We start from the raw sequence: 24,548 nt of genomic DNA on the forward strand, positions 1-24,548 counted from the left end.
TCATACTCCACTGACAAGGTCAAGATAGTGTCTTGCAAAGGCGAGAGTCTCCAAGGCTGAAATTCCCAAATCTGTTTAATGTTATTTCAGCCATTATTATGTTATGAGTAATCCAGTAAATGGGCAAAGCTGTTTAGCCTCTGGTTGTCTGGGTTTAATGTCGAAAAGCTTTTGTTTGTTGACGTCTTTATGATCCTTATGGAGCACTCGCAGTCTATTTATATCGGAGAAGAAAGTGTTATTCACCGGTGGGACGTCTAGAGCCGAGAATCCCCAACATATACGCTCACCTTCCGACTGTGTTGACATCTGAGCAGTTGCCAGCACTCACCACTCCCTCGTGGCTCCTAATTCCCGAATACTTGTCCTTTCTCTGTGGATTTTTCTGACCTGAATGATTGCCTACCCGTGCTTGCCTACCCGTGCTTGCCTAGCAGTGCTTGCCTAGCAGTGCTTGCCTAGCAGTGCTTGCCTAGTAATGTTTGTCTAGCAGTGCTTGCCTAGCAGTGCTTGCCTAGCAGTGCTTGCCTAGCAGTGCTTGCCTAGCAGTGCTTGCCTAGCAGTGCTTGCCTAGCAGTGTTTGTCTAGCAGTGCTTACCTAGCAGTGCTTGATTAACAGTGCTTGGCTAACAGTGCTTGCCTAGTAGTGTTTGCATAGCAGTGCTTGCCTAGCAGTGTTTGCCTAGTAATGTTTGTCTAGCAGTGCTTGCCTATCAGTGCTTGCCTAGTAATGTTTGTCTAGCAGTGCTTGCCTAGCAGTTCTTGCCTAGCAGTGCTTGCCTAGCAGTGTTTGTCTAGCAGTGCTTACCTAGCAGTGCTTGATTAACAGTGCTTGGCTAACAGTGCTTGCCTAGTAGTGTTTGCATAGCAGTGCTTGCCTAGCAGTGTTTGCCTAGTAATGTTTGTCTAGCAGTGCTTGCCTATCAGTGCTTGCCTAGTAATGTTTGTCTAGCAGTGCTTGCCTAGCAGTTCTTGCCTAGCAGTGCTTGCCTAGTAATGTTTGTCTAGCAGTGCTTGCCTAGCAGTGCTTGCCTAGTAATGTTTGTCTAGCAGTGCTTGCCTAGCAGTGCTTGCCTAGCAGTGCTTGCCTAGTAATGTTTGTCTAGCAGTGCTTGCCTAGCAGTTCTTGCCTAGCAGTGCTTGCCTAGTAATGTTTGTCTAGCAGTGCTTGCCTAGCAGTGCTTGCCTAGTAATGTTTGTCTAGCAGTGCTTGCCTAGCAGTGCTTGCCTAGCAGTGCTTGCCTAGTAATGTTTGTCTAGCAGTGCTTGCCTAGCAGTGCTTGCCTAGTAATGTTTGTCTAGCAGTGCTTGCCTAGCAGTGCTTGCCTAGCAGTGCTTGCCTAGTAATGTTTGTCTAGCAGTGCTTGCCTAGCAGTGCTTGCCTAGCAGTGCTTGCCTAGTAATGTTTGTCTAGCAGTGCTTGCCTAGCAGTGCTTGCCTAGCAGTGCTTGCCTAGTAATGTTTGTCTAGCAGTGCTTGCCTAGCAGTGCTTGCCTAGCAGTGCTAACCTAGCAGTGCTTAACAGTGCTAACTATAAGAGTGTCTACAGGGCCGTGAGGTCTAACACATGTCCCGCCTGCTGACCTATTGTCCCCGTTGAGTTATAATTGACTTTTGGAGATGTTGGTGTTCCTTGCCGACCTTGACCTTTGGAGATGTTGGTGTTCCTTGTCGACCTTGACCTTTGGAGATGTTGGTGTTCCTTGTCGATCTTGACCTTTGGAGATGTTGGTGTTCCTTGTCGACCTTGACCTTTGGTGATGTTGGTGTTCCTTGTCGACCTTGACCTTTGGAGATGTTGGTGTTCCTTGTCGACCTTGACCTTTGGAGATGTTGGTGTTCCTTGTCGACCTTGACCTTTGGAGATGTTGGTGTTCCTTGTCGACCTTGACCTTTGGAGATGTTGGTGTTCCTTGTCGACCTTGACCTTTGGAGATGTTGGTGTTCCTTGTCGACCTTGACCTTTGGAGATGTTGGTGTTCCTTGTCGACCTTGACCTTTGGAGATGTTGGTGTTCCTTGTCGACCTTGACCTTTGGAGATGTTGGTGTTCCTTGTCGACCTTGACCTTTGGAGATGTTGGTGTTCCTTGTCGACCTTGACCTTTGGAGATGTTGGTGTTCCTTGTCGACCTTGACCTTTGGAGATGTTGGTGTTCCTTGTCGACCTTGACCTTTGGAGATGTTGGTGTTCCTTGTCGACCTTGACCTTTGGAGATGTTGGTGTTCCTTGTCGACCTTGACCTTTGGAGATGTTGGTGTTCCTTGTCGACCTTGACCTTTGGAGATGTTGGTGTTCCTTGTCGACCTTGACCTTTGGAGATGTTGGTGTTCCTTGTCGACCTTGACCTTTGGAGATGTTGGTGTTCCTTGTCGACCTTGACCTTTGGTGATATTGGCGTTCCTTGTCGACCTTGACCTTTGGAGATATTGGCGTTCCTTGGCGACCTTGACCTTTGGTGATGTTGGTGTTCCTTGTCGACCTTGACCTTTGGAGATGTTGGTGTTCCTTGTCGACCTTGACCTTTGGAGATGTTGGTGTTCCTTGTCGACCTTGACCTTTGGAGATGTTGGTGTTCCTTGTCGACCTTGACCTTTGGAGATGTTGGTGTTCCTTGTCGACCTTGACCTTTGGAGATGTTGGTGTTCCTTGTCGACCTTGACCTTTGGAGATGTTGGTGTTCCTTGTCGACCTTGACCTTTGGAGATGTTGGTGTTCCTTGTCGACCTTGACCTTTGGAGATGTTGGTGTTCCTTGTCGACCTTGACCTTTGGAGATGTTGGTGTTCCTTGTCGACCTTGACCTTTGGAGATGTTGGTGTTCCTTGTCGACCTTGACCTTTGGTGATATTGGCGTTCCTTGTCGACCTTGACCTTTGGAGATATTGGCGTTCCTTGGCGACCTTGAACTTTGGTGATGTTGGTGTTCCTTGTCGACCTTGACCTTTGGAGATGTTGGTGTTCCTTGTCGACCTTGACCTTTGGTGATATTGGTGTTCCTTGTCGACCTTGACCTTTGGTGATATTGGTGTTCCTTGGCGACCTTGACCTTTGGTGATGTTGGTGTTCCTTGTCGACCTTGACCTTTGGTGATATTGGTGTTTCTTGGCGACCTTGACCTTTGGTGATGTTGGTGTTCCTTGTCGACCTTAACCTTTGGAGATGTTGGTGTTCCTTGTCGACCCTGACCTTTGGTGATATTGGTGTTCCTTGTCGACCTTGATCTTAAAGTTGTGATTGATGTGTATGTTTTCGGACTTGATCAATTTGTATTTGACTTGTGCCTGACAAACCTGCGCTTGAAATTAAGTATTATTCTGATTATTTGGAATAATATTTACGGAATGAAAGTAAGTATTATTTTAATTATTCCGCACCATCATATGTGCGGAATAATCAGAGGGCGCTAAATATCACCAAGGATGCCAATATGAGAACAGAAACGCATTAGGCGAACGATATCAACAGTATCCGATTTACCAATAATTCTATGGAGGGACAGCGAGAGACGGTTGGAAAGCAAGATACACGCTCGTCCTGGAAGTCAGGACATTCAACAAGGATATGCACAACTGTAAGAGGGACAATGCAGTTTGGACAATAAGGAGCAGGGCGGCGCTCCATTAAGTGTCCGTGAGTTAAGGGTGTATGGCCGATACGCAACCTCACCTAGCAGTTTCCTTCCGCCAGTTACGGTGGTAGGAAGAAAGCCACGGGGACACACTACTCTTAAGAGCACGCAGTTTGTTATCAGTAACAGAAGACCAACAACCCTGCCAATAGGCATGCATAGCGGAATGAATAACTGGGTAAAAGTCGGAATAAAGAATACCTTTACGGGAGATGGGACAAGTGTGGATAGCATCCTTAGCGGCAGTGTCAACGCACTCATTTAAAGAGACATCAATATGACTGGGAACCCAGCAAGACTCTACTGCCTTAAATCTACTGGAGATAAGAAACCGCCAATCTTGAATCTCGACGACCACCAGGATGGACTAGATTAAAGAACTCCAGTGCCATGAGGGCACTGCGAGTCAACTACAAACACATAGGAGTGATAGCGATAAAGCAGTAGACGAAGAGCATAGAGAATAGCATAAAGTTCTGCCGTGATGATGCTAGTCTCCGGAGGCAGGCAACACATAAAGGTGTGGTCAGGAAAAACCACAGAGTAGCCTACACCGTCTGCAGACTTAGACCCATCGGTGATGATGGAAATTGAGCGGGAGTCTGAAGAAAAGTGTTCAAGGAAAAGGCGTTTCAGAACTGAAGTAGGGGTAAAAGCTTTAGTGATGTGAGTCAGAGATTTACAAATGTTAGGAAGGGGGACCCTCCACAGGGGCAAGGACAGGACAACACAAGGAGAAATATTGGTAATACTTACTGAAAGAGAATTTTGCATACGAGATAATTGGACAGAAAGAGTGAGGTGGTGAAGGGGAACAGGAACTACAGAAGGGGTCAAAGTCAAAGCACGACATAGGCGAGAGTGAGGGTGTTGTAAGACCGTGCGCAAGGTAGCGAAGACAGTAGTGATCACGGCGGGCCTGGACAGTCAGGAAGCCAGTCTCAACATACAATCTGAGGGTAGGAGTCGAACGAAAGGCACCAGAGCTGAGGCACAACCCAGTTGATGCAAAGTATTAAGACGGCGAAGACTTGAAGGAGAAGCAGACGAGTGATCAGGGCATCCATAATCGAGTTTAGGCAGTACGAGAGAGGAATGTAAAGAGAGAGAGGAGCATGCACCTATCTGCTTCCCAAGAAGAATGGAAGAAAACCTTAGGTAGGATAAGGGCCTTAGAGCATTCATCTCGGAGGTAAGAGATATTGGGTGACCAAGACAAACAAGTTTTAAAGATTAACCCAAAAACTTAGTGGAATCTTTGTACACAAGGGAATGACCATAAAGCAACAAAGAGGGATGAAGAATGACTTGCTTCCAAGTAAAAGTCATACCACAAGTCTTAGTTCCAGAGAACTTCAAGTCATGATTAGTGGCTTATGACGACACAGCATCAATCACAAGTTGAATGCGCCGTTGAAGGACAGGCGAATCATCGCCTCGACAGCAAAGGATAAGATCGACGACATAGAGAGTGTGAGAAATTGGATTTTGACCCACTTCTCAGCTAGCATACATCTTAGATAGTAGAAGAAAATTGTATTTTGCCTCAGAAAATTTCGGAGATCTACACAGGGTGTGCACAAAAGCCTATCTTCCTTGATAGTGGAAATAGTGGGGCGAAATTACATCTCTTTCGAAAGGGGATGCCTTCAGCATTCCAATGAAGTAACTCTCGTTGTCGTAGGTAGTCTCAGTGAATAGTTACAGGTTTTCCCTGAATTCTGTAACTTTGGCCATAGCAAGAGAGGGAGAGAGAGAGAGAGAGAAGGGTAGCGGGACCCTCTCAAGTACTCAACGGTTCCCCTTGCCGGTGACGTGACGTCATCAGCGTCACCTGCCGGCTTCCCTCTCATTAGTAGCAGCATGTCTAGCTCTAGGCCTCCCAGGCACTGATTGGTCAAGCACCTGGCACCAAAGGAGCCGCTGCTTGGATTCTCAAGCCAAATTGCTACTGGCGTGAGATCCCCACCTAAGGCGGGCATTCTGTGTTGAAGAGCTGTGCTGTCGAGATGCAGGAAGATCTGGTCCTGGCCAAGACCTGGATTTCTCCCTTTATATCAACCTTCAGCCAGCCTAAGTTGACCCTACGCTGCCCCACGCTGCTGTTTCAGAATCCTGCAGCAACAGAACGCCGCTAGTGGTAAAGATTACGAAAATACGAGAGAGTGACATAGCCGCCACATGAGCTACCCGCGGCTCTGTACGCGGTCCGAAGCGGAAGCAGTTATTCCAGCTAGCCTAGCCTTGTCAAGCACCACGACAGAATAATCTAACATAACGTTAGATTATTCTTGCCATTTACCGTTAGCATTAAGTTTTATGAATAAACTAATTGTTAAATACAAGTGTCTTTACGTTCACACCTTCAGACCCCTTGTACCCAGTATTGACTTTGCCATTATTTCTGTTATTAACGTGATCCCCTTTTAATGTTGCCTGGATTACTTGGATTTGAACTGCGTTCATGGCCACATACATCAAATAAATACTATTTGGCATGAGAATTAGTTGAGCTACTCTGATGACCTCCCTATGAGGCCCCAGAAGCTCCACGACCCAGTGGATAACAAGTGCCAAGGATTTGGACTTCAGCAGCTGCTCTATGCATCCCAGGCCAGTCATTAAAGTATAATCTGCCCTCAGCATTTGATAATGCTAGTTCAGTCCTTTCCTGACTGAGGTTTCTTGTAACCTATTAACCCCCAAAAAAAGGATAATCTCACAGAGAGCGGAGAAGATGCCGGAAGGAAGGGAGGAAAGAAGACCACTGAGAGCAACTAGAAAAAGAGTAGTGTTTAGAACACTACCTTAGTGTACACCTCTTTATATTGCCTAAAAGAAGCAGAGAGAATGCCACCAAGCCTCACTCTAAAGGAATGACGAGAGAGAGGAATCTTTGGAGGAAGAGAGAAAGATTACCACAAAGGCCAAAAGAACGAAGTTGGGACAGAATATGGTATCTCCATATTCCTGGTCCTGGTATCTACCAGGACATCAGTCGTGCTGCAGCACTTGCAAAAACCAAATTGAGAAAGGGAGAGGTGGTCACAGTGTTCCAAGAACTACATCAAACAAACATTGACCATGTGTTCAAAGAGTATGCAGATACAACTCGTAAGAGCAATTGGGCGGAAGTCCTTAGGGGATGTCCCTAGAGACCCTGGTTTCCGAATGGGGTACGTAACGTACGGTTATGTTATGTCGTTGGGTTGATTAGATACACAGTGTTTAGTGAGTTTCATATTTATTTAGTAGTCACTGGATACAGCAGTGTCGTAGACGTTGAGACGAAGCCTGGAGCAGAGCAGAGAGCTGAGTGAGGCCGGAGTCGCGGAGCTCTATGTGGGAGAGCGTGGAGGCTCGATTGAGAATTGTGAGTGTCTGAACTCGAGGAGCTAGAGCGTGGCGGCTCGATGCGGTCGTAGTCTGCTGTCTGCTCTGTGTCGAAGCTGCAGCGTCTTGGGTTGATTAGGACTGTACACGCCGAGTGCTACATGCTAGTGCTACTCCTCAGAGACTGACGACGACTCCCCGACCCAGTTATACAGATTCAGTAAATACTGAAATGTGCATGGAGGGAGATGGTGGAGCATCTCATAATGAATGTCATCTGAGCCCGCTGCCGTAGAACTGCAGAGGGCCAGGGCAGACTGAAGTTCAGAGAGAGAGAAAGGATCGGAGGGAAGTCGGAGATGAGTGCGGAAATCTGAGGGGCGTGATTCAAGAACGGGCTTATGCAGAAGGCAGGATTGACGAAGTTGAGAACCAGAGCTAACAGCCGAAAAGTGGGAACCCAGTTCGTTTGCAACCGTCACTGGGTCTGCCACAAGAGTCCCATGGAGGTAAAGGACCAGCAAGAAATCTGGAACGAACTTCCCCACTATCTTACAGATTTTCCAGGTCTGCAGCAGAGGAGTATCTTAAGTAAAGGTGGAAACATAAAGACATCAATTTCCAACTCTCAAGTTTAGCTGTACGGATGGTCCTACGGGCCACAGCACTTGCCTTCCGAAACAAAATAAAAGAATCAGCCGTCTGCCCGCGTCTGTGTTTCTTCCAGGCTGCACGCTTACAGCAGACAGCCCGACCACAGTCCGCATTCCACAGGAAACGCACTTCCACATGCCCCGGGAGATAGAGCGAGGAATAGAATGGAGGGCACCGGCTTCGACGGTGCCCTCCATTCCGGTTTTTATGACACCTTCAAAGGTGTCTAGAAAAGGAGGGCACGAGGGAGAGGCAGAATGGAGAGGTCGAAGAGAATAGCACGAAGGGTGAATAGGTTCCAGTCAGCCTTGGCAAACTGCCAACTAGAGAACTGAGAGAGTAGAACTAAAAGAGAAAAAGGTAACATGGATGGGGAAATGATCACTGTTATGGAGGTCATCAAGAATCTGCCACGTGAGATCTAAGTAAAGAGACGACGAGCAGAGAGAAAGATCAAGACAGGAAAGGGTGCTAGTTCGAGAATCCACATGAATGGACTCACCAGAATTCAGAAGAGACAGGGAAGAAGAGAGGATGAACGGTTCGAGAAGGCGGCCGCAGGTGTTTGACGGAACATCACCCCAGAGGGTATGTCGACAGTTAAAATCACCCAACAGGACCAAAGGCTTTGGCAAGGAGTCCAGTAGGTGCTTAAGATCAGGAAGAGAAAGCAGGACATTAGGGGGGAGATATATTGAGCAGACCGTATACCATTTACTCACAAACACATGGGCTGCAGAACAGTAGATAGGCGATGAGAAAAAGTAGGGGGACGAAGGAAATAACCGTATGAATCAAGAGAGCAATAAAGTTAAGGGCCCCAACAAAAGGGAGAAAGAGAGAAAGAAATAACCACGAAAGTGACCAGGACAAGCACCAAGCATCGGCTCCTGGAGACATACACAAAGTGGTGAGAACTTTGTAATCAAAAGTTGGAGTTCGGGGAAGCTGGCATAAAATCCACGAATATTCCATTGAAGAATAGACATTGTCAATAAGAGAAAGGACAGCAACAGAGAATAATGAAGAAACAAAAGTAAAGAAGAAAACAGCATATTAAATAAGCTCAGGATCAGGATCAGGATCAGGGCCAGCAAAATCAGGTTTAGGGGGCATGGGGAAACTTAGTAAGGATGGAGTGAAGGGAGCGGGAGGACAGACCGGAGGTGGACGACGGGGTCCAGAGAAGGAGGAGACAACCGAGAGAGGCAGTCAAGAACAACAGGAGGAGGAGGAGGGGCAGAAACTGGGGAGCGCATCTCAGCAAGGGCAGCAACCGACAGGGAGTCGGGGGCGAAAGAAACCTCCATAGCTGGGACAGGGCGCCCCGACCACCAAAACGGGAGGAGACGAAGAGATAGTCAGAGGTGGGGGAAGAAAGGAAGAAAGTGATGCCTCTTACCCGCCAGGGAGGCGGATGGAGAGGTGCCAGGCTAACGTTTCTGACCCAAAGAGACAGGTTTTCCAGCAACAAGGTACTGGGCAACAGATTCAATTGTCTTAGCAGGTGAAGAAGAACAGGAGCGAACAACAAGATTTTCTGTGGGGGGGGGGAAGGTGGACAACAGCCTGGACAGACGGGCGGCATGAAGGGCCAAGGGACTGGGGGAAGGGTTGGGAAGAAGGATCGAGGGGGATGGGAAAGAAGACACAGGAGACATGGCAGACTGGGTACGAAGGGGAAAACTCTCAGATGGAGAACCAGGTTTGGGAACCGACCTGTGAGATTTATATTTATTTAATCTATATGAATTTATTTAGTGCTTATATTTACATTAATTTATATATTTCGATAGCAATTTATATGATGTTTAGTGGACTGTATTTCTGAAATATTCTTACAAATCGACTCCTTACACATTAAGGGGGGTTAAAATAAATTTTTATATATGCAGCCAATCAAACTTCAGTATTAAATTACATATATTAGTAATGATAATTAAGAGGCCTTATCTTATTGTATAGATCTTATCTTATCTTATCCCCTTACTTAGTCCACCAGGTATAAACCAGGATGTTGACACCAAATAATCCTCAATTGAGACTAGCATCCACCACACATGTACTGATTTACCATTAACTGGCCAGAAATGTGGTTATTAAAGGGTTTCAGTAAGACACTTCCCTTGTTTGAAAGTTGACTGAGTGTTGATGATGGAAGAAGCACTAATTTGATCTCCATAACATATCGTCCAAGGGAGAATTATAGGAGCTGAATTTGCTCCAGCGATTCTGGTCGTAAACAATGGCTGACCTCCCTCCCACTGACGCCCTGACTCTTCTTGTCCAAATGTTAATAATTGGTAAAAAGGTCACATTTACTCTATCTTAGTACTGATAATTAGGTTAATTCAAATGAGATGTTTTTATGATGTTAAAAGTCCAAAGACTGCTGTATTAAGAATAATTCCCAGCATGAAAAGCTGGTGAACATAGTCTTCTATTTAGTCTGTTATTCTTGTGAAAGTCTTCTACCTCCTTGGCCTGGCGCTGGGCTGTGGTCTTCTCCCTCCCTGACCTGGTGCTGGGCTGTGGTCTTCTCCCTCCCTGACCTGGCGCTGGGCTGTGGTCTTCTCCCCCCCTGGCCTGGCGCTGGGCTGTGGTCTTCTCCCTCCCTGACCTGGTGCTGGGCTGTGGTCTTCTCCCTCCCTGGCCTGGCGCTGGGCTGTGGTCTTCTCCCTCCCTGGCCTGGCGCTGGCCTGTGGTCTTCTCCCTCCCGGTCCTGGGCTGTGGTCTTCTCCCTCCCTGGCCTGGCGCTGGGCTGTGGTCTTCTCCCTCCCGGTCCTGGGCTGTGGTCTTCTCCCTCCCTGGCCTGGCGCTGGGCTGTGGTCTTCTCCCTCCCGGTCCTGGGCTGTGGTCTTCTCCCTCCCTGGCCTGGCGCTGGCCTGTGGTCTTCTCCCTCCCGGTCCTGGGCTGTGGTCTTCTCCCTCCCTGGCCTGGCACTGGGCTGTGGTCTTCTCCCTCCCGGTCCTGGGTTGTGGTCTTCTCCCTCCCTGGCCTGGCGCTGGGATGTGGTCTTCTCCCTCCCTGGCCTGGCGCTGGGCTGTGGTCTTCTCCCTCCCTGGCCTGGCGCTGGGCTGTGGTCTTCTCCCTCCCGGTCCTGGGCTGTGGTCTTCTCCCTTCCAGGCCTGGTGCTGTATAAAGGCCCTGACCTTCAGCCTGGCCAGAAATGGCCCAGAGAGGGTCCCTGGGCGGGGCCCTCTCTGCTTCCTTGGCACTACCAGGGGACCCCCTCTCTCCTTGACACTACTAGGGGCCCCACTTCGCTTCCTTGGTACTACCAGGGCCCCTCTCCGCTTTCTTGACACTAACAAACCCTCTCTCTCCTTCCTTGGCACTACATTGGGCCCCCTCGCCGCTTGGCACTACAAGGGCAGCTCCTGGTGTCCACTGTTGTCTCTGGCTCTCCAAATTCACATTCTGCTCCCAAATATTCACTATGTTGATATTTGTGCTTGTATCATTCTCGCCCACAGCCAGGGAATAATATAGCGAACATGGTTCTATACCTTAACACAAGAACCTTATCGTGTCGACGTTTAAGGCAGAACAAAACACCGACAATGACGTCGGGCTCCAAAACTGGAGTCCGACCCTGGTCCGTGGTGCCTTTAAACAGTTTCTTTAGCACATTTTATTGCATATGGCAAAGAGCGGATAGATCACTGTTGACCGTCATTCCTGACTCCAACCTGACGCCAAATCCTGGATCTGGTTTTGTTTTCTGATATTGGCTAGTCAAAATTATTGTTCATGGTCCCAGAACCTGTATGCTGCTCAGTCTACAAGACTGAGTCCTACTACAAGACAAGTCTACACGATACAAGACCATATAACTCCAGAACCTGGACACAACTCCAGACCTTGGAGATAGTTCTGCTAACTGAATGCATATCTGGAAAAACAGTGTGTATATTGCTGTATAAACAGTATCTGGCTTGTATACTGACACCAGATAGTGAGTCTGGTTCTACCCACATTACGGCACAGTGAGTCTGGTTCTACCCGCATCGCGGCACAGTGAGTCTGGTTCTACCCACATCACGGCACAGAAAGTCTGGTTCTACCCACATGACGGCACAGTGAGTCAGGTTCTACCCACATCACGGCACAGTGAGTCTGGTTCTACCCGCATCGCGGCACAGAAAGTCTGGTTCTACCCACATGACGGCACAGTGAGTCAGGTTCTACCCACATCACGGCACAGTGAGTCTGGTTTTACCCAATCACGGCACAGTGAGTCTGGTTTTACCCAATCACGGCACAGTGAGTCTGGTTCTACCCACATCACGGCACAGTGAGTCTGGTTCTACCCACATCACGACACAGTGAGTCTGGTTCTACCCACATCACGGCACAGTGAGTCTGGTTCTACCCACATCACGGCACAGTGAGTCTGGTTTTATCCAATCACGGCACAGTGAGTCTGGTTTTACCCAATCACGGCACAGTGAGTCTGGTTCTACCCACATCACGACACAGTGAGTCTGGTTCTACCCACATCACGACACAGTGAGTCTGGTTCTACCAGTAGTGGGAAACGACTCATAGACCGTGCGTTTTGCTTTTTCCGGCGCACGGTCTATGAGTCGTGCATTTTTCGTTACCCCAGTGACCCATTGACGCACGATCTATGAGTCGTGCATTTTTCGTTACCCCAGTGACCCATTGACGCACGATCTATGAGTCGTGCATTTTTCGTTACCCCAGTGACCCATTGACACACGGTCTATGAGTCGTGTATTTTTCGTTACCCCAGTTACCCATGCACAGGCATCGCTAATGGTCAATGACGTCATCAGCTAGCCAGTCTTCAACTTACCTGGGGAGTAAATGGCAGTCTCCTGGCGCATCCCAAATTCTGTTACCTCGGTGACCCTGCACAGACATTTCTAATGGTCACCCCGTCTTCATCTTCCCTGAATAATTCCATTTTCTGTTGTAGTGTATTTATTCCTATTTTCCAATATTTATAGCAAAGGGGGATTCAAAATGCTGCCTTCTGTCGAGCCTAATGTGTAATGGCGTTAACCATTATAAGCTTGTTTTTCTCAATAAGGTATTACCGTACTATTTCCCATTTTCTAAGAACATTTTACAGCTAAGATTTCATATTAACATAAGAAATGAGTTCAAACCCTGTTACAGAACCAGTATTTACTCAGGTCATTTTCCAAGATCTTTGTCAATCTGTCTTCAAGGATTGCGTATTCAGCATAGGGCAAATAAAAATGAAAACCCGCTATCATCCATTTGTATGAAAACAGTCCCCACCCAGGCGTGGTGACTTCAATGCGATTTCAGTAGTAATTCAATATTGCTGCATAAACGCGTAAATATATATATATAAACCTAACCTTCCCTAATTCAACCCTATACTATAATTTCGAGGTAAGGGGAGGTCTAAACCCTCTGGTTATAGGTTAGGATAAGGAAAATTGGGTAAATGGTAATTGAATAGTTTTGGTGAGTTATATCCATTTCTTACTAAGGTTAGGTTAAGGATGGTTAAGCTGAACTGCTGTAAAGAAAATTCCCCTTATTATCATATATTCCATTAACCCCCTCCCAAAGTAAGTACTTATTTACGTTTAACATTACCATAAACTTTATTTTCATAGTAATCATTTCACATTTCAATGTTAATGAGAATCTCTGTACCAACTAAGAGTGATAATGAAGAGATAACTTGAAGTCCTACAACACTGACACTGATTACCACTCAAATCATTTGTGTGAATGATATATATATATATATATATATATATATATATATATATATATATATATATATATATATATATATATATATATATATATATATATATATATATATATATATATATATATATATATATATATATATATACACACACCTGAACCCTTCCAAGTTTGAAGTAATCTCTTCCAACCCGGACATCGTAGCTAGAATAACGTCTCCCTTGCCTGGAGCCCATGTCATTAGGGCCGAGAACAGCACCCTCCTTGGAGCCCCCCTCGGGTCTAACGCCATTGAGGAGATCCTTAACAAGAAAATCGCAGACCTTAGGAGGATGGAAGACAGAATAGGTGACATCGATGCCCACGATGCTTTTTATCACCTCACCAAATGCCTATCCCTTCCGAGGCTAACCTACTTTCTGAGGTGCGCCCCATCTTACGACAGCCGAAAGCTTGAAGAGTATGACCTCTTATTGAAGACCATGCTGGAAAAAGTTGTTAACCTCTCCCTCAACGAATGCCAGTGGAAACAAGCCACTCTTCCTGTTAGGCTCGGTGGCTTGGGTGTCCGCACCGCCACCCAAATTGCTGTCCCAGCCTACCTGTCTTCCTCCTCAGCATCAGATGACCTGGTTAAGGAAATTCTACCTGACACCCTGAGTGATGTAGCGGGGATACAGGACCCCCACTACACGGAATGCGACACGAAATGGGGTGCCATGGCAGACCCAGCACTCAGACCAGCCATGCCGAAAGCCAAGAAACAATCCAGTTGGGACAGCCCCATTGTAGACAAAGAAGCCACAGCTTTGCTGGAGGCAGCAACAACCCCCAGTGTTCGTGCACGCCTCACAGCTGTGCAGGCTCCCCATACAGGGGACTTCCTTTTGGCAGTCCCTATGTCTGCGACAGGCACACGTCTTGATCCGCAGGAGCTCCGTATTGCAGTCGCTCTCCGTCTTGCTGCCCCTATCCACACTGTTCATAGGTGTATTTGTGGCGAGGCAGATGCTGACGAATATGGACTGCATGGCCTGCACTGTGGAAAATCTGGTGGTTGGCACACTAGACACGACGAAGTCAATGACATCATTAAAAGAAGCCTTGCCTCTGCTAAGTGTCCAGCGGAGAGAGAGCCCCGCAACCTACTGAACCGTGACTCTGTTAGCTTTGCCGGCCGACCAGACGGAATCACACTGCGACCGTGGAAGGGTGGCAGACAGTTGGCATGGGACTATACTTGTGTATCCACCCTGGCAACCACATACATCAACCTCTCTGCCGGCACAGCAGGAGCCGCGGCGACACGCAGAGAAAGATACAAGTCAGCCAAGTACAGGCAATTAGATCATTGGTACAACTTCGTTCCAATAGGGTCTGAGACCCTAGGCCCATGGGGAGAGAGTGCAAGAAGGTTTCTTAAGGATCTTGGTTCCAAGCTCATTGACACCACAAGAGACCCTAGAGCAGCAAGTTTTCTCTTTCAGCGCCTCAGTGTCGCGATCCAGAAGGGGAATGATCGCTGCATCCTCGGTTCATGCCCGGCGTCGGAGGAGTTCGAGGAAATCTACAGCCTCTAGGAAGCAAACTTTTTTTTGTGTCCTCTTAATGTTAATTTTTTGTATAAAATCAGATATGTAACTGCATATCCTTGCATAATAAAGTGTACACCATAAAAAAGGGGGGTGGTAGGAGAAGCGAACACTCTTACGTATTTAGAGTTAAATGGCAAGTTTTTCCCTGAATGCTCTGTGTTCCCTTCTCTGAGGCCGTGGGTCCCTATACATATATATATATATATATATATATATATATATATATATATATATATATATATATATATATATATATATATATATATATATATATATAGGGACCCCTATATATATATATATATAGGGACCCCTATATATATATATATAGGGACCCCTATATATATATATATATATATATATATATATATATATATATATATATGACAATGTCAGACCACGGAGGAAAATGAAACAGGAATTTCCTTAAGTACTTTCGTATATTAAATACATCTTCAGAAGGAATGTATTCCTTCTATATATTCCTTCTGAAGATGTATTTAATATACGAAAGTACTTAAGGAAATTCCTGTTTCATTTTCCTCCGTGGTCTGACATTGTCACATTCTTAATCACGTGTTTATTTTCGTGATATACACACACATATATATATATAAATATATAGGGACCCCCATATATATATATATATATATATATATATATATATATATATATATATATATATATATATATATATATATATATATATATATATATATATATATATATATATATATATATATATAGGACCCAGAGCCTATATATATATATATATATATATATATATATATATATATATATATATATATATATATATATATATATATATATATATATATATATATTATTTTCTGTGCTAATTTCCAAGGCTGAACGATCATAGCCTAATGACTAGAAATTTAACCCCAGGCTACTACCAACAGTACTTATTCAGCAAGAAGCCAATACGGCTACTTCAGGAAAACTGAAAAGGACTCTCACAGGTCTACAGGGTCACTTGACCAAACAGATTAATAAATGCCTAGATCTGTCACAACAACATCGAGTCGGTTATGATCAACTGGTGTAATACGAGCAAGCAGCAAAAGGCAAGTTTGAACAAGTCAAATGCCGTCAAATGTTCACTGTCAAATGAAGAGAACTTGAAGTCACGATTGATGGCTTAAGACGAAGCAGCATCAATCGCAAGTTGAATTCGCCATTAAAGGAAGGGCGAATCATCACCCCGACAGCAAAGGGTAAGATCGTCGACATAGAGAATGGAGAAGATGCCAGAAGGAAGGGAGGAAAGAAGACCACTGAGGGCAACAAGAAAAAGAGTAGTGTTTAGAGTACTACCTTGGAGTACACCTCAATATTGCCTAATAGAGGCAGAGAGAGTGCCACTAAGCCTCACTCTAAAGGAATGATGAAAGAGAGGAATCTTTGCAGGAAGAGAGGGAGCTTACCACGAAGGCAAAGAGAACGAAGTTGGGACAAAATATGATATTTCCTAGTTTTGTCGTAAGCCTTTTCCAGATCAAAATGGACAGCATCATCGGAGGTCTTTGCAGCAAAAGCAGTATGAATATAGACCTCCAAGTTCACCAAGACACCAGTCGTGCTGCAGCACTTGCGAAAACCAAATTGGAAGGGAAGAGGTGGTGATAGTGTTCCAAGAACCACATCAGACGAATATTGACCTTACGTTAAAAGAGTTTGCATACAACTCGTGAGGGCAATAAGGCGGAATTCCTTAAGGGATGTCCCTAGAAACCGTGGTTTCCAAATAGGGAGTATAACGGCATCGAGCTAGTCCTCAGAAACTGACAACGACTGCTAGACCCGGTTATACAGATTCAGTAAATACTGAAATGCGCTTGGAGGGAGATGGTGAGGCATCTCATAACGAATGTCATCTGGGCCCGCTGCCGTAGAACCGCAGAGGGCCAGAGCAGACTTGAGTTCAGAGAGAGAGAAGGGCAGATCAGAGAAGAGAGCGGAAATCTAAGGGACGTAATTCAAGAACGGGCTTACGCAGAAGTAAGGATTGCGGAAGCTGAAACCCGGAGCTAACAGCCGAAAAGTGGGAGCCCAATTCGTTCACGACCGTCACTGGGTCTGCTACAAGAGTCCAACGGAGGAGAAGGATTGGCGAGACTTCTGTAACAAACTTCCCCCATATCTTGCAGATTTTCCAGGTTTGTGGCAGAGGAGTATCGGACGTAACGGAAGAAACATAAAGACACCAATTTCCGCTTTCACGTTTAACCACCGCACTTGCCTTCCGAAACAAAATAAAAGAATCAGCTATCTGCCAGCTTCAGTGTTTCTTCCAGGCCCCACTCTTACAGTGGACAGCCTGACCACAGTTCGCATTCCACCTGGGACCACACTTCCTCATGCCCCAAAAGGTAGAGCGAGAAATAGTCATGAAAAAGAAGGATGCCGCAAGGGAGAGGCATAGTGGAGAGGTCGGAGAGAGTAGCACAAAGGGTGAATAGGTTCCATTCAGCCTTGGCAAACTGCCACCTAGAGAACTGAGAGAGGAAGACAAAAAGAGAAAAAGGTAACATGGATGGGGAAATGGTCACTGTTATGGAGGTCATCAAGAATCTGCCACCTGAGATCTAAGTAAAGAAACGACGAGCAGAGAGAAAGATCAAGACAGGAAAGGGTGCTAGTTCGAGAGTCCACATGAGTGGGCTCACCAGAATTCAGAAGAGACAGAGAAGAAGAGAGGATATGAACGGTTCGAGAAGGCAGCTGCATATGTTTGTCCGAACATCACCCCAGAGGGTATGTCGACAGTTAAAAGCACCCAATAGGAGGACAGGCTTTGGCAAGGAGTCCAGTAGGTGCTTAAGATCAGGAAGAGAAAGTGGGACATTAGGGGTGAGATAAATTAAACAGACCGTATTCCATTTACTCACAAAGACACGGGCTGCAGAACAGTAGATAGGCGATCGAAAAAGTAGGGGGACGAATGAAATATCAGTATAAATCAAGAGAGCAGTAGAGTTATGGGCCGTGGGGGGGGGGGGGGAAGAGAGAAAGAAATAACCACGAAAGTGACCAGGACGAGCACCAAGCATCGGCTCCTAGAGACATACACAAAGTAATGAAGACTTTGTAATCAGAAGTTGGAGTTCATGGAAGCTGGCAGAAAATCCACGAATATTCCATTGAAAAATAGACATTGTCAAAAAGAGAAAGGACAGCAACAGAGAATAATGAGAAACAAAGGAAACAGGAACTCAGCATATTAAATAAGCTCAGGATCAGGATCAGCGAAATCAAGTTTAGGGGCATGGGGAAACTTAGTAAGGATTGAGTGAAGGGAGCGGGAGGACAGACCAGAGGCAGACGGACGGGATCCAAAGAAGGAGACAACCGAGAGAGGCGGTCAAGGACAGCTGGAGGAGGGGGAAGGGAAAGGGGCAGAAACTGGGGAGCGCACCTCAGCAAGGGCAGCAGTCGAGAGGGTATCGGAGGCGAAAGAAACCTCCATAGCTGGGACAGGGGGCCCGATCACCAAAACATGAGGGGACAAAGGGATAGTCAGAGGAGGGGGGTGAGAAAAAAAGCGTTGCCTTCTTACCCGCCAGGGAGGCAGATGGTGAGGTGCCAGGCTTACGTTTCTGACCCAAAGAGACAGGCTTTCCAGCAACAAGGTACTGGGCAACAAACTCAATTGTCTCAGCAGGTGAAGAACAGGAGCGAAAAATAAGAAGATTGCTGGGTGGATGATGGACAACAGCCTGGACAGACAGGCGGCTTGGAGGGCCAAGAGACTGGGGGGGAGGGTTGGGAAGAAGGATCGAGGGGAGATGGGAGAGAAGACACAGGAGACATGGCAGACTTGGTAGGAAAGGGGAAACACCAAATGGAGAACCAGGTTTGGGAACCGACCTGTGAGATTTAGATTTATTTCATTTATATGAATTTATAGTGTTTATATTTACATTAATTTATATATTTCGATAGCAATTTGTATGATGTTTAACGAACTGTATTTATGCAATATTCTCACAAATCGACTCCTTACACATTAGGGGGAGTTTATATTAAATTTATATATATGCAACCAATCAAACCACAGTATTAAACTACATATATTAGTAATGATAATTGAGAGGCCTTATCTTATTGTATAGTAGGCTTAGTCCACCAGGAATAAACCAGGATGATGACACCAAATAATCCTCAGTTGAGACTAGCATCCACCACCCATATACTGATGTACCAAGATTAATTCTTGCTTCCTCTTTTATACCTGTTAAAAGGACACTTGCTGTAAAGTAGGAATCCTATATATGACATCTATATCGGAGAAAATACTGTGTATTACATAAGATAAGGACCAAGGAGTAATTACCTGGGTTTAGTTGCTTGTTCGTGTTCTAACCAGTTTGCCCTATATCTAATTAACATTAATTGGCCAGAAATGTGGTAATAAATAGGTTTCGGTAAGACACTTTCCTTGTTTGGATGTTGACTGCATGTTGATGATGGAAAAAACACTAATTTGATCTCCATAACACTTTGTCCAAAGAAGAATTATAGGAGCTGAATTTGCTCCAGCGACTCTGGTCGTAAGCAATGGCTGACCTCCCTCCCACTGACGCCCTGGCTCTCCTTGTCCAAATGTCAATAATTGGTAAAAAGGTCACATTTACTCTATTTTAGTAGTGATAATATAGTTAATTCATATTAGATGTTAGATGTTTTTATGATGTTTAAAGTCCAAAGACTGCTGTATTAAGAATAATTCCTAGCATGAAAAGCTGGTGAATTTAATAGTGCTATATGGCAATGATATCCCATTTTCTATTGACGTAAATTTCCACTACAGGCTACTTTTTCTATAGGTTAACTTGTGTGTTCAACAGCAGCAATATTATCTGGTTATTGTATTTAATATTAGTAAATGGTGTCTGGTTTTCCAACACCAGGAGAGGGGACCCATCGGGACAGAATATACAGGGGAGGAGGCGGTGGGCAAGTCCAGGTCTACGGCCCGGAGACGGTTGTGAGACTGAGTAAGGGAGTAAGGTAGGAAGGGTGAGGAGAGGTAGAACACAACACGCGTGCATAAGATACGCCAGTGAAAGGGTTGAGACGGTGGACTTGGTGTCTCGTTTCAAGAAAAGACAAACGGTCCCGATATTTCAGGTTGAGGACGGCTTCCTCAAGTTTGTAGTGTATTCACGCGTGGGAGACGGGAGGATGGGCCTCACCACAATTGAGGCAACGAGCCTGGGGAAGAAGAGCACTCTGTCGTAGAGTGAGCTTCATCCCCACACATTGGGCATAGTCACAGTACTTGTGTATTTGAGGGTACTATGCCCAAACTTCCAGCACTTATTACAAAGTCTAGAAGAAGGGATGTACTCCTGAACGGAGCACCTGACACCAGCAAGAATGAGAGGGATGGAAGGGTCCTACTATCGAAGGTGATTTTCACAACTAGAGGGGCTGATGGCGACGACCACGAGGGGGTCGAGTGAACGTGTCCACGTGGAGAACAAGATGGCCTTGGGCTTCGATGATATGTTTAATATCCTCGTGACAGTCTTTTAGGTCCCTAACACCAGTTGCAACATGGTGCGGGAGGAGAACAGGGCCAATACTGGCATTTAACTGAGCGTTTCTGGAGACTCGAACAGGGGTCTCCCCAGTGCAGGACAATGCAGCTGAGCGGGTAGCTGCATCCTGAGAAGGAGCAGCGACGACAGGTGTACCAAGACGGGTAAGGTTAAACGTAAGGGATCGTGCGAGTACGACCATGACGGAGACGGCATTGAGAACCCCCTAAAGAGAGGGGGTTAAAAGGCACAGAAGTCACATTGAGAGACTGAACCGTAGCAGGGGACAAGGTGGTCACCACTGGGGGGCTTGGGGCTCGACCCTACCACAGAGGTGGGAGGGGAGTAGTCAGGAGGGATCAAAGGAGGAATTTGGTCTTGGCCAAATGTAGTGGAGGCTACAGTGCCCGGTCTTCAAACACAGTCCGACTCGGAGCTTGGTCGCCCACCCCACGAGTCTGAGAAGTTATAAGAGGATCATTATTCAGCAGCATGGAAACGAGGAGGTAATACTTTCATTCACAAATGAGCCCCTATACCCACCATGGAGCCACAATTAGAGTATAGGACACCTTACAAGACACAGGCTGGGGACTCCCTAGGGGTGCATCGTGAGTATACGCCGCACAATCGCCACCTTACGAACCGTCAGTCCGTCGAGATCGGGTTCAGCGACGAAAGGAGGATTGACAATAAAAGCGTCCCCTCGCTCGCGACGTCGGGTACCATAGTTCTACGGGTGAGAGAGTGTGCCTCCCCAAACACCCGGGCGTCAAAACAGACGATGTCCAAAAGAATAATCAAGACAGGCAAAAGATCGGCGGGAAATGACAATTAGAAAGAAGAGGGGGGAAGAAAAATGAAATATAAGGAAAAGGAAAAGACTTCCAGCATAATTTGTGAAAACAGCAGCAGGGTCATAAGGCTTCAAAGGGAGAGAGGACTGTCCCATGGAGCATCACACTCCGGCAGCCGCCCACTAAGCCCCCTCACGACGACAACGGGCTGGAAAGGGACGGAGTGTGCTTGAAAACCTCTACATGATATGTTAATGCTCGACTTGTGCTTGACATGCCAGTGTCTGACATTCCTGTGCTTGACATGCCAGTGCTTGACATGTCAGTGCCTGACAAGCCAGTTCTTGACATGTTGGTGCTTAACACACTCATGCTTGACACATCCCGTCAAGTCTGACGTACCACCCACACAGAAGGGAGAATACGATTGACAAGATCAGCATCACTCTTTGCCCATATAAGACTGAACACGAAGTTGTCAGAAGCGCAGCATATATTTGGAGGATAACCTGCAAGTAGATACGGTAAAAAGAGACGTAAATATTTTGAAGAAATAAAAAATAATCATTATTGCCCTGTATGGAAGAAAAGCAAGTGGGAGAGTATTGAAGAAGTAGTCAGGGAAGCCTCCTCCATTACCAGCAAAGAATTCAAACACCATGGAAACGAAAAGAAAATGCAACATGTATAACAAGGTTAATGGGCGGGTCGTAAAACAATAAGCATCATCTCTCCGAAGTCACTAAACTGCCCCTCAACTCTCCCTTCCCTACCATCCTCCACCCCTCCCTCTTAACCATTATGTAAGGGGCATGTACGTAAAGGGGGTATTGTTCTCATATGGTAAAGACTTGGCTTGTCATGTTGGATGGAAAAATATGAACAAGAGCGGTTGGACAATCTTAAAGGTGCCGAGAAGAGAGGAGCTAGCGTAGGCATGCGTATATATAGACTGCATTAACATCCTGCAAACATTTAGGTGGAACAGTGTAATGAGTTTAAGATAAACATTTCCATGTACATTTTGTGGCTTACCGTTATGACGGGAAATTAGTGTTAAATGTTGAAATACAGAACAGGACACATAAACTAATATATGGATGTAGGAGAGAATATTATGAATTGTCAAAACATTGGAACGGTTGGCGGGAAACACCCAGCAGCCACAGCGGGAGATAGAGGGAGAGGCTCGGTGTCTGCTGAGCGAGAGATGACGCCAAGGTTGATCACGTTCCTGGACCTGTAAAGGCTCTCAGACTACATGAGGGAGTGCGGGTCAACGTAAACCGTATACCCATATATCTCGTTTCATATAAATTGGTGCAAGGTGCTCAATAGCATAGGATGAAACATATGTTTGGAGATTATTAAAGCAATTCAGAATTTGAAGACGGCCATGTTTGGTCTTGCATTCAAGAGGACATTGATAGGGGAGTATTAGTGTGTAGATAACAAATGTTTCAGTGCCTAATAGAAACTTTACTACATTATTTGGCATTATTTCATTGTTCATATAACTATTGTCGTAGTCGTTGTCACCACTGTGAGGCCAGCTATATGAAAGTTACATCACCATTTACAGTCAGTTAATAAATAATTTTAAATAGGTTTTGTAGGAAATTTTCTTGTCTGAAATAAAATAAAAATAAAAAATTATATCACATACCCAGAGAAGAGTTGGGTCAGGGATATACACGTGCATGTGTATATAACATATTGTTCTTTGTAATTCCAATATTATTATTATACAGTAATTTTTTATATGTAAATATATATATATATATATTTTTTGGCTTTCACTATAATGACCTTCTACACGTACACCCCCTTAACCATGTTCTCCAACAGCTCCCCCTTAACCATGTTCTCCACCAGCTCCCCCCTTAACCATGTTCTCCAACAGCTCCCCCTTAACCATGTTCTCCACCAGCTCCCCCTTAACCATGTTCTCCAACAGCTCCCCCTTAACCATGTCCTCCTACAGCTCCCCCTTAACCATGTCCTCCAACAGCTCCCCCTTAACCATGTCCTCCACCCGCTTCCCCTTAACCATGTTCTCCACCAGCTCCCCCTTAACCATGTTCTCCAACAGCTACCCCTTAACCATGTCCTCCAACAGCTCCCCCTTAACCATGTCCTCCAACAGCTCCCCCTTAACCATGTCCTCCACCCGCTACCCCTTAACCATGTTCTCCAACAGCTCCCCCTTAACCATGTTCTCCAACAGTTACCCCTTAACCATGTCCTCCAACAGCTCCCCCTTAACCATGTCCTCCACCCGCTACCCCTTAACCATGTTCTCCAACAGCTACCCCTTAACCATGTCCTCCTACAGCTCCCCCTTAACCATGTCCTCCTACAGCTCCCCCTTAACCATGTCCTCCACCAGCTACCCCTTAACCATGTCCTCCACCAGCTCCCCCTTAACCATGTCCTGCACCAACTCCCCCTTAACTTTGTCCTCTACCAGCTCCTCCCCCTTAACCATGTCCTACACCAGCTCCCCTTAACCATGTCTTTCACCGCCACCTACCCCTTAACCACCATCAACTCCTTAACCATCTTCTTCACCACTATCAACCCCTTAACCATGTCCTACACCAGCTCCCCTTAACCACCATCAACTCCTTAACCATCTTCTTCACCACCATCAACCCCTTAACTATCTCCTTCACCACCATAAACCCCTTAACCATGTCCACTACCCCCACCGCCTGGCTATTCTCCACCTCTCTTCTATTTTGACCATTCTCCTCTGCCTCTAGCCCAGGACGGCTCTAATATTCAGCTCTCTTTGGCTCTATTAATCTTTTCTCTTCATGCGCCTCCTTCCCTTCTTTTAATTGGCCTTCGTGTTTGACCGGCGTTCAGGGCTCCTCCCACTCTCACACACGTCGACTGGTGTCGTATTTCTGCCACAGTTCTGACAAGAATGATCTCATTAGCTGTTATTCCTTTCATTTGTCATCATATTCCTCTTCCAACATCTTTATCTGTCTTTCATGTCGTCCTGACTTCCCTTTTTTGCCGTCCACTCGTGTAAGGAGGCCTTATATATATGTCTGCTGTAAGACGGAGGAAGCTGTCTGTCTTACAGGACCGGGGGAAGTTACTGTCCTACGAGGAAGGGGAAAACTTGTGTATCTTACATGACAGAAGAAGCTTGTTGTTAGACAGGGAAACTGACTGTCTGGAAATAAAAGTTAATTTAAGGTGTTATTTGTGCCCGTCCATCTGAAGGGTCTTACTTCATAT

At 46.0% G+C, this 24,548-nt stretch overlaps 1 protein-coding gene across 1 annotated transcript; it reads right to left on the reverse strand.

Annotated features, from left to right (window-relative positions):
- Positions 1–1,543: 1,543 nt before the first annotated feature.
- On the reverse strand, positions 1,544–23,373 carry LOC138354732 (serine/threonine-protein kinase PRP4 homolog). Its single transcript, XM_069309203.1, has 3 exons — positions 23,276–23,373; positions 12,439–12,494; positions 1,544–3,222 (listed from the first exon to the last, which is right to left on the reverse strand). The coding sequence occupies exons 1-3, from the start codon at positions 23,371–23,373 to the stop codon at positions 1,544–1,546; spliced, it is 1,833 nt and encodes a 610-aa protein (XP_069165304.1).
- Positions 23,374–24,548: the final 1,175 nt, after the last annotated feature.

The sequence above is a fragment of the Procambarus clarkii genome, chromosome 6 (genome assembly GCF_040958095.1).
Source record: "Procambarus clarkii isolate CNS0578487 chromosome 6, FALCON_Pclarkii_2.0, whole genome shotgun sequence".
In the NCBI taxonomy this organism is placed as follows: domain Eukaryota; kingdom Metazoa; phylum Arthropoda; class Malacostraca; order Decapoda; family Cambaridae; genus Procambarus; species Procambarus clarkii.

Coding starts and splice junctions, on each gene's coding strand:
- LOC138354732 (XM_069309203.1), bottom strand. CDS start 23,373: ATGGTTAAGGGGGAGCTGGTGGAGAACATGGTTAAGGGGAAGCGGGTG. Junction 12,495..23,275: donor GACATGGTTAAGGGGGAGCT/GTAGGAGGACAT, acceptor ATGTCTGTGCAG/GGTCACCGAGGTAACAGAAT. Junction 3,223..12,438: donor GACTGCCATTTACTCCCCAG/GTAAGTTGAAGA, acceptor CACAACTTTAAG/ATCAAGGTCGACAAGGAACA.